We start from the raw sequence: 13247 nt of genomic DNA on the forward strand, positions 1-13247 counted from the left end.
CCGAACCAGCCTCCATGCTCCTCCGAACACCCCACCCTGCATCGAGTCCAGTCCGCGTGTTGGCCATGTTAGCTTGTAGCTCCCTCGCCCACCAGGCCTTGCTGCGGCCCCACGTCCCGTTAGCTTGTATCCCTTGCTGCTTCATTTTCACTGTGATAACTTCCATGTTAGCTTGCAGCTCCTTCTCCGGCCAGGCCTCGCTGCGGTCCAACGCCACATTAGCTTGTATTCCCCGTCCCTTCTCCAACTCCTCCCCGAGTCCATCGCTGTTGCCCTGGATGTTCCGCGTGTTAGCTTGGATATCCATTGCGTTAGCCTGTTTGCTAGCTTGTAGCTCCTGGTTAGCTACTGCGCTAGCCTGTTGGCTAGCCAACGTGCTCTGCATTTCAGCTTGGATGCCGGCCCTTAATCCATCAATGCTGTCTTGAATATTGTGCGTGCTCGCCTGGTTAGCCATTGCGCTAACTTGTATGTTCCTCGTGTTAGCCTGTGCGCTAGCTTGTATGCTATCCCGCATAGCTTGGATAGCTTTTGCGTTAGCTTGCACACTAGCTAGGAGCTCTTGGTTAGCCTTAGCTTGTAGCTCCTGGCCAGCCAGTATGATCGCTTGTATCCTCGCTAACCAGGCGGGCTCCATGGGGTCTCCGTCCCTGCCTACCTGCGTCACGCTCGCCTGAGCAATTTCTTCCGTCATTTCCTCGTGTCTAGATCTTTCCTCCGGTGTTTGTACATCTTCTGGGGTCTTATTTCTCTCACTTTTTCTCGTGGACATCTTTCCTTTTCTCTTATATCTTTGAATTGTCAAATTTTAATTTGTTTTAGACGGTTTTACTTCCCTTTCTCGATATTATTTGACCGGGAGCTCTTTCAATGGTCTCCTATCCACCCATCTCAAAACCGGAAGTCATATATAGTGTTCTTACCTGGTATCTGATGTAATGCAAAAGAAATAATCCAATTATCTGATCGCCATTCCAAATACCCGCACGGCTCGGATCATCCCAGAAAAGAAACTACACCATTTATAATGGAGTGCAATACCAGCTGGAAGGCGTAGGCGGCGGTATTTGCCCTTTTGCAAGCTCAGACCCATTCCCAATGATAACATCAGGCTGGATGGATGAAAATGAATGGATATAGCTAATAAAAGAAATAACGATTAAAACCAGACTATACTCGTTATTGGCGCTCAAGCGATGGCAAGTTAACCCAACTATACTTGTGATTGGCGCTGAATGAGTTAATGTAGCCTACACATTTACCCTGGAGTTGGTGAATGTATACTTCCACCATAAATGTGTATCAGTACATTCATAATGTTTCGACTTTCATTGTAACATACTGTATAACAGAGGTGTCGACTTCGACAAAATCATTAAAGACTTGCAACTCAATTTTGACTTTTAACACCAATGACTTGTGAATTCACTCAGACTTGAGCCTTATGACTTGAAAGATTTGATACTCTCCCCAAGGCCAAAATGTTAAAAAGAAAATTACGCCATAAAATGTGTCAAGAAAATCAACTTAATTTCCCTGATCACAGTTCCACTTTGGACCAATCCGCGGAAGTTGTGTGTCAGTGCAGAATCATCTAAATTTAGTATACTACTAACTATTACTCTGTTGACTTTACAGTTTTGTGGCATTACGTTTGTAAAGAACACATTAGGACTGAAACCCAAAGTTTCAGATTTGTGACTTGCTTGAGACTTGCCTATCTTGACTTGGGACTTGAGTATAAAGATTTGAGACTTACTTGAGACTTGATTTAGGACTTGAGTGTAAAGAATTGAGACTTGCAAAACAATTCCTTTATCCCACCTCTGCTGTATAATACTCTAGTCACTAAGCCTAAGGTGTCTTCAGACTCTTTAATGATTGTCCTCTACCTCGTCTCTCCCCAGTTCACCATGTTCACCTGCTGTGCTGTCATCATAGCCATCATCCAGTATTGTAACTTCTGCCAACTGTGTTACTGGATGCGCTCCGCTCTGGCCACCGTGGTGGGATTGGGCCTGCTGGCCTTGCTCTTCAGTCCCCCCTGCAGGTAGAACACTCACCAGTTTCATACTGCTAAGACCTTTCTTCACGCTACATGTAGCACTTTACCAGTGCAGTAGTAAGGTCTGGCAGAACTCATTAGCATTTTAGAATAGAGGCTAAAGGGTAAATGGTAAAGGGAGCACCTTATTCATTTATTGCAACAAGGAAGTAAAACTATACTACTGCTATTACTACTACTACCTCTACTACTACTACTACACACACATAGTACACCTAGTAGTATTATATTAGTACTAATAATTTACTGTATTTATAAAGCACATTTTCAAATATAGATAGCATTACACAGTGCTTTACAATACAATTAAGACAAGAACTTTATATAAAAAAAGAAACATGTCAATAAGAACAGTAAAAGAGAACAACATTACATTACATTCAATTAATGATTTAAAACTGTTTATAAAACTGATAGTACTGATGCTACTCCACTGTTCCTTGTAACCAGTGCCATCACTGTTGTAATCACAGCAAACAGTGCCCTTGCGAGTAATGTTGCTATAGTCACTGACGTGGCTTGATCTCCCTTTTAATAGAGAAGGCCCTCTCACCTTTAGTCTTGAATCTATAATGTCACTTGTCATTTGTGAATGAAGGATCCTGGCCATTCATGATGACACTGTGTTAAGTCATTTGAGGTTGGTGATGAAAAGATACATGCTTGACCTTTGCAGCATTTCAGATAAATTTGTGCTGATTAGTATGAATTATGTTTCCCCCCACCCCACCCTGTTCTTCCAGTGATGCCAGTGGTCTGTTTTGTTGGTGAGTGCAATAATATAATAATCTGTAGTATATACTATATACTATCATCTTCTTATGTCTGCTCTCTCCTCATGCCTGCCTCTTGTTATTGTTCTTGCTTCCCTACTATTACGTCTCTCTTACCCTGTCTCTCTCCCTGCACTCTCTCTCTCTCTTCTGCCCTCCAGGTTGGGTGACCAGACCAACACCAGCAACATATCCATCAGTTTGATTGACAGCCCTGCAGATCTGGTGCCCCGCCCCCGAGACCTGCTGGGCCCAGAGGCCTGCGTGGCCTTCTTCCTGCTCCTCCTCCTCGTCTGGTTCCTCAACCGTGAGTTTGAGGTCAGCTACCGTCTCCATTACCACGGCAACGTGGAGGCTGACCAGCACCGCATCAAGATCCAGAACATGCGGGACCAGGCTGACTGGCTGCTCCGCAACATCATCCCCATCCACGTGGCGGAGCAGCTCAAAGTCACCCAGAGTTATTCCAAGAACCACGACAACGTGGGGGTCATCTTTGCTAGTATTGTTAACTTTAGTGAGTTCTATGAGGAAAGCTATGAGGGGGGCAAGGAGTGCTACCGCGTCCTCAATGAGCTGATTGGAGACTTTGACGAGTTATTACGGAAGCCTGCCTTCTCCAACATTGAGAAGATAAAGACTATTGGTGCCACCTACATGGCAGCGTCTGGGCTTAACGCGCAGCAGTGTGCAGATGCAGGTCACCCTCACGCCCACCTCCGGGCACTGTTCGACTTTGCCCTGGAAATGATGCATGTGGTTGATGACTTTAACAAGAACATGCTGGGTTTTGGCTTCAAGCTTCGCATCGGATTTAACCACGGGCCTCTAACGGCAGGGGTTATTGGCACCACCAAGCTGCTCTATGACATCTGGGGTGACACGGTCAACATTGCCAGCCGCATGGACACCACGGGTGTGGAGTGTCGTGTCCAAGTGAGCGAGGAGAGCTACTGCGTGCTCAGCGGCATGGACTACAACTTTGACTACCGCGGTACGGTCAATGTCAAGGGCAAAGGGCAGATGAAGACCTTCTTGTACCCCAAGAGTGCGGACAGTGGCCCTGTGCCTCAGTACCAGCTCTCTGTCTCGCCAGAGATCCGGGTGCAGGTAGACGGAAGTATTGGGCGCTCGCCCACTGATGAAATCGCCAGCATGGTGCCTGCTACTATCATGTGGGAGATGGGAGTGTACAATGCCTGAATCCAAACATTCTCTTATTTTCTACAAATCCTATCGCCTCCCATTAACCTACTTGATTATTTCTAACACTTTTAACCTGGATTCATTGAGTTTCATTTTCGCTTTTTGTATTTCATACGTCTTTTCATTAAGTGCCTTTAGCATAGAATAGCGTGTAGACTAGGCCTTTTCTGGGTGAGGTAAAAGTTAAATGTGTAAAGGGAAAAGAATATCTACAGTATAATAATACAAACTTGATTTTGTTACTTTTTGGTCCGTCATGTTTTACAATGTTATTACAGTGTTAGTTTTGCCTCCATCCATTAAGAGCTCAACAAATCAAACGGTAGAATGGTGCAGTTTGGGGTGAATCAAGTTGTGCAAAACAAAGGCGAGTGAATACCGTGTTACAGTTCCAAAATGATTGTGTGTATTAGTACAATATGCATGGGGAACCCTGACACGGATGTTTTCATGTTCTTTATGAAAAACTGAAACTCTTCATCAAAGACGGAGCACAGACTAATCAATACCGAGTTGAATACAGAGTCAGACAATGGCTAGAGATCTGTGTTTTTTGTGTGTTTTTTGTGTCAGTGCAGTACATGGTTTACTGTGGAGAGGTGCCTGTACGTTAAGTTACCCATAGAGTGGTGGAACTGCAGGATTACGAAAAGTTGTGGAGTATAATGGAGAAATAATGAAATCCCTCTCGCTGATGTGGCAGCTTTGGTTCGGGCCCTTGTATTACCACAGTACTGAGGAATCTCAGCCACAGCTAGACCTGCTAGCATGCTCGCCCAGCAACAGCACTGTAGATAAGGCTAACTGTTAGCACCAGGGGCTAGTGCGGTGTACGCTTCCCTCCTTTGTGACCCAGTCTAATGCTATTTTGGGAACTCAAACTGTATTTACTGTTGGAGAGATATTTCAATCTGCTGTATCTATAGAGCATCTTTAGCTGTGACATTAGGGTAATAATTAGAGCAAGCAACTTTCTAGATGGCTACAGGGGTGTGCCAATAGCAACAGATAATCATTTTCAGACAGTGTAGAATCGTCAAAAAAGAAATGACACACATGAAAACAAATGTTATTATCCTATATTTCATCATAACATGGAATATAAATTGAACCATCAAGTCTGATGCTCCCATTTATGATCTCAGTGATGTGAAAAACGCCAATTGGAATTCCTCTCATTGGCAGTGGCATAAAACTTAATGTATTTTGCAACTCTTTTTGTACGTTTTTTTGTGTTGGGTCCTGGTTTTGGTTGAATTTAACATCTCATTGATAGTTTCTTTTATTATATTTCTTGATTTTGTATTGTAATGTCTGATCATTTATTTAGATTGTCCAGTTGGCTAAACTGTACAATGCATCCCACTTTAGCCTGGTACCCCCTCTCTCTCTTTCTCCCTCTCAGTCTCTCAGCAAAAAGGGTTGTGTGCTCAGGGGCAAGGAAAAAAAAGAAATACAATACAAATACATGAAAAAAGATTTCCACCTTCATTGTCTTGTGTTTGACATGTACGTGTGCCGAGTGACAGCTGAATAAAACCTCAGATGCAACACCTTAACATTATCATCTTGATATCAGTGCTTCTAAATGAAAAGAGACTAGACACAAATGTGGCACTACAGAAACATGGAGCCAGTTTACCCTGGTTTGGGTTGAGAGTGCAACTTATTTCAACAGCAGCACTTAAAGTAACATTTGTCTTAGTTTTGTCTAGAGTTGTTTTTGTAATGTATGTTATGTGTGTGCGTGCTGCAGGAGCAAGCTAGTGCCTTTTAGATTCCATCTTACCTCCCTCATTCGTTTCTCAAGCCTTTTCCTATTAGGCTATTATTCTTTTTATTCATATTATTTTGGGCCCGGACCCGGAAGATCGGCCCAATATGAGCCAATATTGGTTATTGACTGCCTGACTGCTTGACTGACTCCCCATTGTTGAAACATGCATGTGTGAGTCTCTCACTGGCATGTATCCGGGTACGGCTTAACTAGGCTTGCCTAGTCTTTTTTTCAAACGTTAATAGTATTGTTTTTCTAGGGCGGCTGGGTGGCGCAGTGGGCAAGGCACTCGCCACCAACGCAGGAGATACTGGTATCGAGCCCAGCTCTCTGCGTTGCTTCCGGCTTGGCCGGCCGTCGTACTAACACAATTGGCAGTGTTAGAGGGTGGGAAGGCCGGTGGGTGGGTCCTGGTCGTTGTAAACATCGACTCCTACAGTTCGGTCGGGGCGCCTGCTCAGCGAGGAAAGGATCTAAGGGGGGTAGTGTGATCCTTCCACACGTTACACCCTCTCAGTGAGAGTCCGCGCTGCCAGGTGAAAAGAAGCGGTTGATTGGCTACACATGTGTCGGAGGAAGCATGTGATAGCCTCCACTCTACCAGACCGACTGTAGGGGGTAGGTGCGCAGCGACCAGGAAGGGGATTGGGAATTGGCATAACAACTAGCATTGGGATGGGAGAAAAACGGAGGAAAAAGGAGGGGGAAAAAGGTAAAAAAAAAAAAATAATAGTATTGTTTTTCTTTAGCTGCAACCAACAGCTCTATTAAGTTGGTTGGTCCACAACAATTCACAGTTGCAGCTATTGTGAATTTGCGTTTTAGTTTTTTTCACATTTAGCTAAGTGTAGCTAAGTGCGCCACATCCAGTGGTCGGTCAAAGGGACCTCCCCCTCCTGCTAGCCGAGCCAGATATTTGTCTAGGCTTCAGGCAGGGTTACCCTCACAAGTCACCATTGTTACACCTGAGTCAAACCTCCCACATGGGAACTCTGGGCTCTGATACATACGCACATGCAGAAGAATGTTCATTATTCCTCTTTGAATTATGTTTAGTTTTGATGTATGTATTTCATACTATCATGATGTTTGAGCTCAAATTTGAGCTCCCATCAAATTGAGCTGTGCCTTTTCTTAATACACAACATTCTAAGCAATTATTTCAGACATTCATTCATATTCTTGAAGTTGCCACCTTTTTGGTATAACAGCTTAATTTTTAATGGACTAAAAACGGCAATAATAGTGTTGAATTACTTATTATTTAGCTTAAATATTTTGTACTGTGCTTTTGATCATTTGGAGCAAAGATGTTTTAAGTGCAATAATCCACGTGGAAAAGCATTGGTTTGAAAGGGAAAAATTAATTATTTGCAATAATGAGCACACAACCCTTATACAGTAGCAGACTCAACTCCAGGGACTAAAATAAAAGGGATGCTTAGAATAAGAGGAAGTGTCATTATCGAGGGGGAAATGTTTAACAGAGGTCTTGAGTGCAGAGTAAATATCATAAGCTGCTGCATTTCTATTTTTCATTGTTCATTTTGATAAGCTCTTTTGAATAGGGTATTTTTTTTATGAGCTATGAGTATCAGATATCTTGTATTGTTTAGTTGATGGATTATTATTGTACCCTAACTTGGCACAGGGGGAAAAAGACAAGCGACAACTCAAGGCCCTTGGAGCATTTGGAGAGCAGGTTTTTTGCCACTTAAACATATAGCTTTGTATTTGGAGTATTTACCCTGCCTTCACTGCGAACGTGAACTTATATGCCGACAACTTTGATTTTTAGATGTAAGCGAGATTCTGAACTAGTAGAATGGCACATTTACAATATATTCTGATGCCAAAGAATAACATCGCCATTGGTTGGGTTTTCTGTATATTTAGCCTTATCTCCTTGATTTGATGTTTTTGTTGGGCACATTGAAGATGGGTCATTTGTTTCTATACTAATTGTTATACATTTGCACAAAGCACTCACTTTTTATGTACATACTTTATGCCTTTCTATTGTACAGTGTGTTAAGCGTTTTCTATTATTTATACATGTGCATGTGCCAGGTTGTTGCATAGTGAAGGGAGGAGGGTTAGAACAGAATTATAGCCTACTCGTGTGATGTTTGCCTGCATGAGTGTTTGTAAAACTGTGTTAGGTGAATCATTTGGAAGGAATACTCAAGCCTAAGAATGGTTGTATGCCGGATTTGGACATTTCGCATACATTTAGCTAAATCCATCTCAAAACATATTGACTCGTTCAGTGACTATAGATCACACCAAGCTATTTTATGGAATTTAACCCATTAAAGGGAAAGACACGCCACTACATTTCTGTCTGTAGGCCATATTATTTCTGTGGCCTACTACAGCTTTGTTCGGATAAATGTTGCTCTCTTTGGGATTGTTTTTTGTATATAGCACGGTAAAAGGGTATGCAAATGAAGATTCAAACTAAATAAAGTGAGTTTTTGGGAAATGTTGTACTGTTGGAATTTGTAGCCTGTGCACAACGCTGGATTGCTTTTAAATGTATCTGGGTAGGGAAGTCTATAACATAAATACATGTTGAATAGTTCCATATTTTGGAACTCTGAAATTAGCCAACAATCTAGATTTGGAATATGGTTATTTTCAGTGAATAATAATCTGCAATATAGACCTAGACCTATATTTATTGAAAGGTTATAAAATGCTTAAATTCCTTTACAATTTGAGAAGGCTTGGAATAAAGATAGAATAAAGTAATTCTAATTTTGGGGGTTATTCCACCCCTAGAGGCTATTTTCTGTACGTCCACATGACGCACGGTGGGACCTGGGTTTGCGTAAGGGCGTGATAGCACGGCCCCTCCCCCCCACAGTCTAGCTGGAAAGAAAAAAACTTTTTTTTGTATCGGAGGAATCAACAGCCGCCATCTTGACGCGGCTCAGAATCAGGATTTCAGGAGAGCATTATTTTAAAAACCGATTCGAGCTATCTGGACCGGGCTCAAACGGCTTTTTCGTGCAAAAAAACGAAGTCTTTGTTCATCCGAAGATAATTATTGCAAACAAATGAGGATTAGATAGGTTTTTGTCGTCTCGAAAGCCCCTCGTATTATTTGATTCCCCCTTCAGAGAGCGCCGCTTCTCTCCGCACCTCCGTGCCGAGCCGATGTATTTACCGGGAGACAGCGTCGAGAAAAATAATTCGCTGCATAGAAAATATTTGTGGAATTATGTGCTTTTTATTGAAGCCAAAAATGGAATTTAATGCTGTTAATTTGGACGACGAAAAAAATGATTGTGTGTAGACGGGAAACCAGCGATGGAATGGAGAAAGGGACTTCTTTACGCTTTGTATAATATTTTTTGATTATTTTTATTTATTTTTCTTGGACTGAAATATTTTTTGGACGCAATTATTACGGATAATTATGTGGGTGTTGGGTGTTGGATTATCATGGGGTGATTGTCGGCGGCGGAGCGTGGCGCTGTTGCCTTTCTTTTGAAACACTTCTCCAGGCTGGCTCGCACTAGCATCTCGCTAGTCTGCCAACTGAAACCAGCCAATTTGCCCCTTTACAGGGAATACGTGCATAAACCCTATCGATCAAGACGTGCCCTTTGTTGACGAGGTGGAAGGATCCTATTTGGTTTTGCATCATCATCATCCACTAATTCCCCGATCAGAATGGCTGATAACCTGCTGGATGTCGGACCCCCCAATGCAAAGCGACCGAAGCTGAATTCACCTGCTCTCTCGGCATCGGATGGTCCAGGTAAGGAGGCCAAGTTTGAACTGTAGCATAAGGGTATATTGTGGCATATTACTTGCATAAAGACGTACTAAACCAAGATTACACTACTATGTGTCTGTCTGTCATGGCCGCGGTCAGTAGACGCGCACACATTTCTCCTGGAACTTTGATACAGAGTCACCTGGATCTGCACCCGAGAACACCCTGATGACACCCTGGTGTGGGAGAGGAGCCAGAGACAACAAGTGTATTTCTAGACATTTGTCCATGTAATTTTCTTTAGCTCTCTAATGTTATCGCATACCTGTCTGGTGGCTCATTTTAAATATTCCACAACAACTGTCGTTTCAACCTCCTATGACTCTTGAGAACTTGTTACCACTCTTGACCGATATCACACGGATACCTTGCATGCACCTGTGGAACTTTGAAGCAGGTATTCTGAACTGTTCCCCCCCTTTCCTCGAAGCACCTACTCGGGTATACATAGGCTTGTTGTAAACTAGCCAAAGTAACGCTACATCATCTCTTCACTCCTGACGCCCTTAAAACTACAGCCACGCAGAGTTGGCCTCGTTTCTGAACTGCTGCCACGAGAAGGGGGAAGAGGCCGAGCATCAGAAATGAGCCTTAGGGTCTACATCTCTCACACACACTCAAACCTGCATAACAACTCCTGTTAGAGACGCACAGAAGCAGAGACTCATTTAACATGGTTTCTCATATTTAATGGCTAATATGTTGTCTTATTGCTTTGGCTGATGCCCTCTCTCACACATCAGCTCTGATCGGTGTATATATGTATATATATGTGTGTGTGCGCGCTCTGTGCTTTTATTAAGATTAAATTATATCTTGATTCCTGATGTTTACCACTGGTGGGACAGTATTTGCTACAGGCTACTTTCACAGGGTTGCGTAACATGCTAGGTTTATCTTGAATCGTCGTACACACTATGGGGCATTGGGGTAGAAACTAAGGATGCCTCAGCTATAATTGTACAGTTCTGGTCACAGTTTCTCTTAATCAGCAGCTCCCAGTGATGCAGGTGTAGGAGAGAGGCTGTCTGGACTGAGGAGTGGTAGCTAGATGGGGAAGCCCTCAGCTCAGCTGCACCTCCCAGGAGGGAGTGTGGGGAGGAGGCATGGGAGTCCAGTAGTGTGGTCAGGAGTGGAGCAGCCGCTGAGTCGGATGTCAACAACAGCACTATGACGAGACAGACATGGCTGGCTGGAAGACTGTGGAGTTCAGAGTTCTCTCTCCAGGAGTTTCTGTAAGATGAATGGAGCTTTTGGCCATTGCTTAATTGAGTCATCCATGAAGGATTGTTTCCTCCCCAGTCTCTTGCTGCAAACATGCGTGTCGTGCACACACCCACAGCAGAGGAGCTTCAGAGTGAGAAGAATAGCTTTGTTGATATTCAATTTACACAACTCCTATTCTGAAATGAAGGGGTCAGCGCTTTAAACCACCACTCAAGCTGTCTTGTAGTGCTGTTAGTATTGTAGGAGTGCAACTACTGTGATTATAGAGTGTAGATTCAATTGTGAGCATTGAATGACCATTTGAAAGAAGTTCCCCCCACCACCACGTAAGTGATGTTCCTTGGCCTTCAGTCTTGGGATTATACTACTTAATTCTCATCCTGGAGAGTATGCAAGGCCCGGTACAGTTGTTCAATTAAAATCGCAGCAGAGAGCTGCAGCGCCTGCCTCCCGTCTCCAAACAGCTGAGAGCGGTAAGAGTTTCTTTGTTCTTTTCTCACTCTCCTCGTTTCCTCTCCTGTGGCTGCAGTATCTCTTGGAGACTGACAGGCCAACGGTCCTCGGCCAAGGTAGCTCATCTTCTCAGTGGGGTGACAGGAGCTGTCGCTGGGCAATAAAGCAGCCTGACACAAGGCTGCCTCCTCTACCGCTGCCAGGCCCCACCTCTGTCTCTGTCCAGACAGACACACACACACACACACACAAACAAATATACATTACACACTCTAATTGCCCCTCACCCCAAGCTGGTACACGCACACATATATTCAGTGAGTTAACATGGCACAGTGTGGCTTATAGACCTGTTGCCTTTGAAGTCGTGGACACAGCGCAGAGTCTTGAGTACACAGAGAAGATTTAGTTTGCCAGATTGCAGATGGCAAGACGGACACATTTGTGTTTTGTTTGGGTAGAAAAAGCTCTAATTCCCGGAAATTCCTCAGGCAGATCTGCGAAAAGAGCATAGTTTGGAGCCTCCTCTCCACCCGCCCTCCTTCTCTCCATCTTTCTTTCTTTCTTTTACATACAGCGCACTCGCACTGAGATATATTCACAGGAGCAAATTAATTGGCTCCTCTGAGAGTATAGGTCAGTTTACATGTTGAATTGAATGCATTTATGTGTGACTAGAAATTTTTACACAATACGGTCAATATTCCATTGACTTGTGAGAACAGCCTACTGGCCTGTGTTTTACTCCTAGGTTGCGTGGCGACGTGAGAGGGCCGATATACCGCAAATTTACCAATAACTTTATTTTTTATATATTTTTTTTACTTCATTCCTGATCCCCGCGCACGTGCTGGAATAACAAACAAACATGGAGAAGCGTGACACAGAGCGAAACTCCCTGCAAGTGCAACACTCCGATACAGAACAAAACAGCTGGACTGTAATGGAAATCAAGCGCATCTCAGTCACTATGCACAGCAATACAAATACAAAAATCTTGACTTTTCAAGCAAACACAGAGCTTTATCTGCACCTGCATTGTGTTTTTATTAAATACAAATGCAGTTTTTTTTTATTAAATACAAATGCACCAATCTGCTTTCGTGGCCCAATATTTAGCCTTCAGTTGTACCTTGCAGGGCTGTACGCTAAGCTTTTTCACTAGGGGCACACTTGCCCCTAAATGAGAAATTTAGGGGCAAAAAATATTTTTTAGGGGCACATTTTTAAATAACAATTTTACCATTATTTATATCGATTGTTTTTTATTTAAAAAAAAAAGAAAAAAAATATTTTATATTTTTTTTTAATAAAATATATATATTATATAATCATACTTGTAGTTGTATTATCTGCGAGACATCGCCACCACGCAACAAGTCAAAATGCTCGCTATATGCAACCAGCTCCACTGTCTGTGTGTACTCGAGTAGCCTCCAGCTACGGCCAGGATTCTCCGGAGCTGCAGCTGGACCCTATACTGTAGCCTCCAGCTACGGCCAGGATTCTCCGGCGCTGCAGCTGGACCCTATTGACTATATTCAGCGTGCCCTCAGCTCGAATACGCATCGACTCAGTGTTATAACTTATAAGACATTGATATCCGGAGCTATCTGAACTATTTAGTTTAATGGGACGTTTCGTTTTGAACAGTAAGCTAACGCGAGCTATCATGCACTACTAGACTTGCTGGAGGATTTGTTGATATCAGTAGCTAGCCGGCTGGCAGGCTCACCGAGGTCCCAGTGTCCCACTAGAGACTAGTGTTTACAACAGCCACGGGTGCGGGAGGGAGGAGGAGCAGACGCCGCAGCTCTCTCCGTGTGTCTGAGTTCAGTTCAGTTCGGCTCACTATAGGTCAGGAGGTCGAACGCGTCGAAAATATGAAGCAATACTAACTTTACTTTTCTTCATAGCTAAATCAGACAGTCAGCCAGTCTATCAGAGTGAGTGCTCAGT

General features: G+C 43.4%; 2 protein-coding genes across 4 annotated transcripts in view; both read left to right on the top strand.

Moving 5' to 3' along the window:
- The window catches only part of LOC311240796 (adenylate cyclase 9), a 133592-nt gene extending 128336 nt beyond the window's left edge, over positions 1 to 5256 (top strand). The window contains exons 8-10 of one of the 2 annotated variants that reach the window (XM_084329380.1): positions 1908 to 2050; positions 2809 to 2832; positions 3000 to 5256. In XM_084329380.1, the coding sequence (XP_084185506.1) occupies positions 1908 to 2050; positions 2809 to 2832; positions 3000 to 4041 (1209 nt within the window). In that variant the 3' untranslated portion in view covers positions 4042 to 5256. The remainder of the gene's footprint in view (positions 1 to 1907; positions 2051 to 2808; positions 2833 to 2999) is intronic. The other variant, XM_084329381.1, reaches the window with a different exon arrangement.
- Positions 5257 to 8773: 3517 nt separating this feature from the next.
- The window catches only part of crebbpb (CREB binding lysine acetyltransferase b), a 202247-nt gene continuing 197773 nt past the window's right edge, over positions 8774 to 13247 (top strand). For both annotated transcript variants that reach the window (XM_084329454.1, XM_084329455.1), the window contains exon 1: positions 8774 to 9590. In XM_084329454.1, coding sequence (XP_084185580.1) covers positions 9503 to 9590 — 88 coding nt within the window. In that variant the 5' untranslated portion in view covers positions 8774 to 9502. The remainder of the gene's footprint in view (positions 9591 to 13247) is intronic.

The sequence above is a fragment of the Notolepis coatsorum genome (genome assembly GCF_963971535.1).
Source record: "Notolepis coatsorum genome assembly, chromosome: 14".
Lineage (NCBI taxonomy): Eukaryota > Metazoa > Chordata > Actinopteri > Aulopiformes > Paralepididae > Notolepis > Notolepis coatsorum.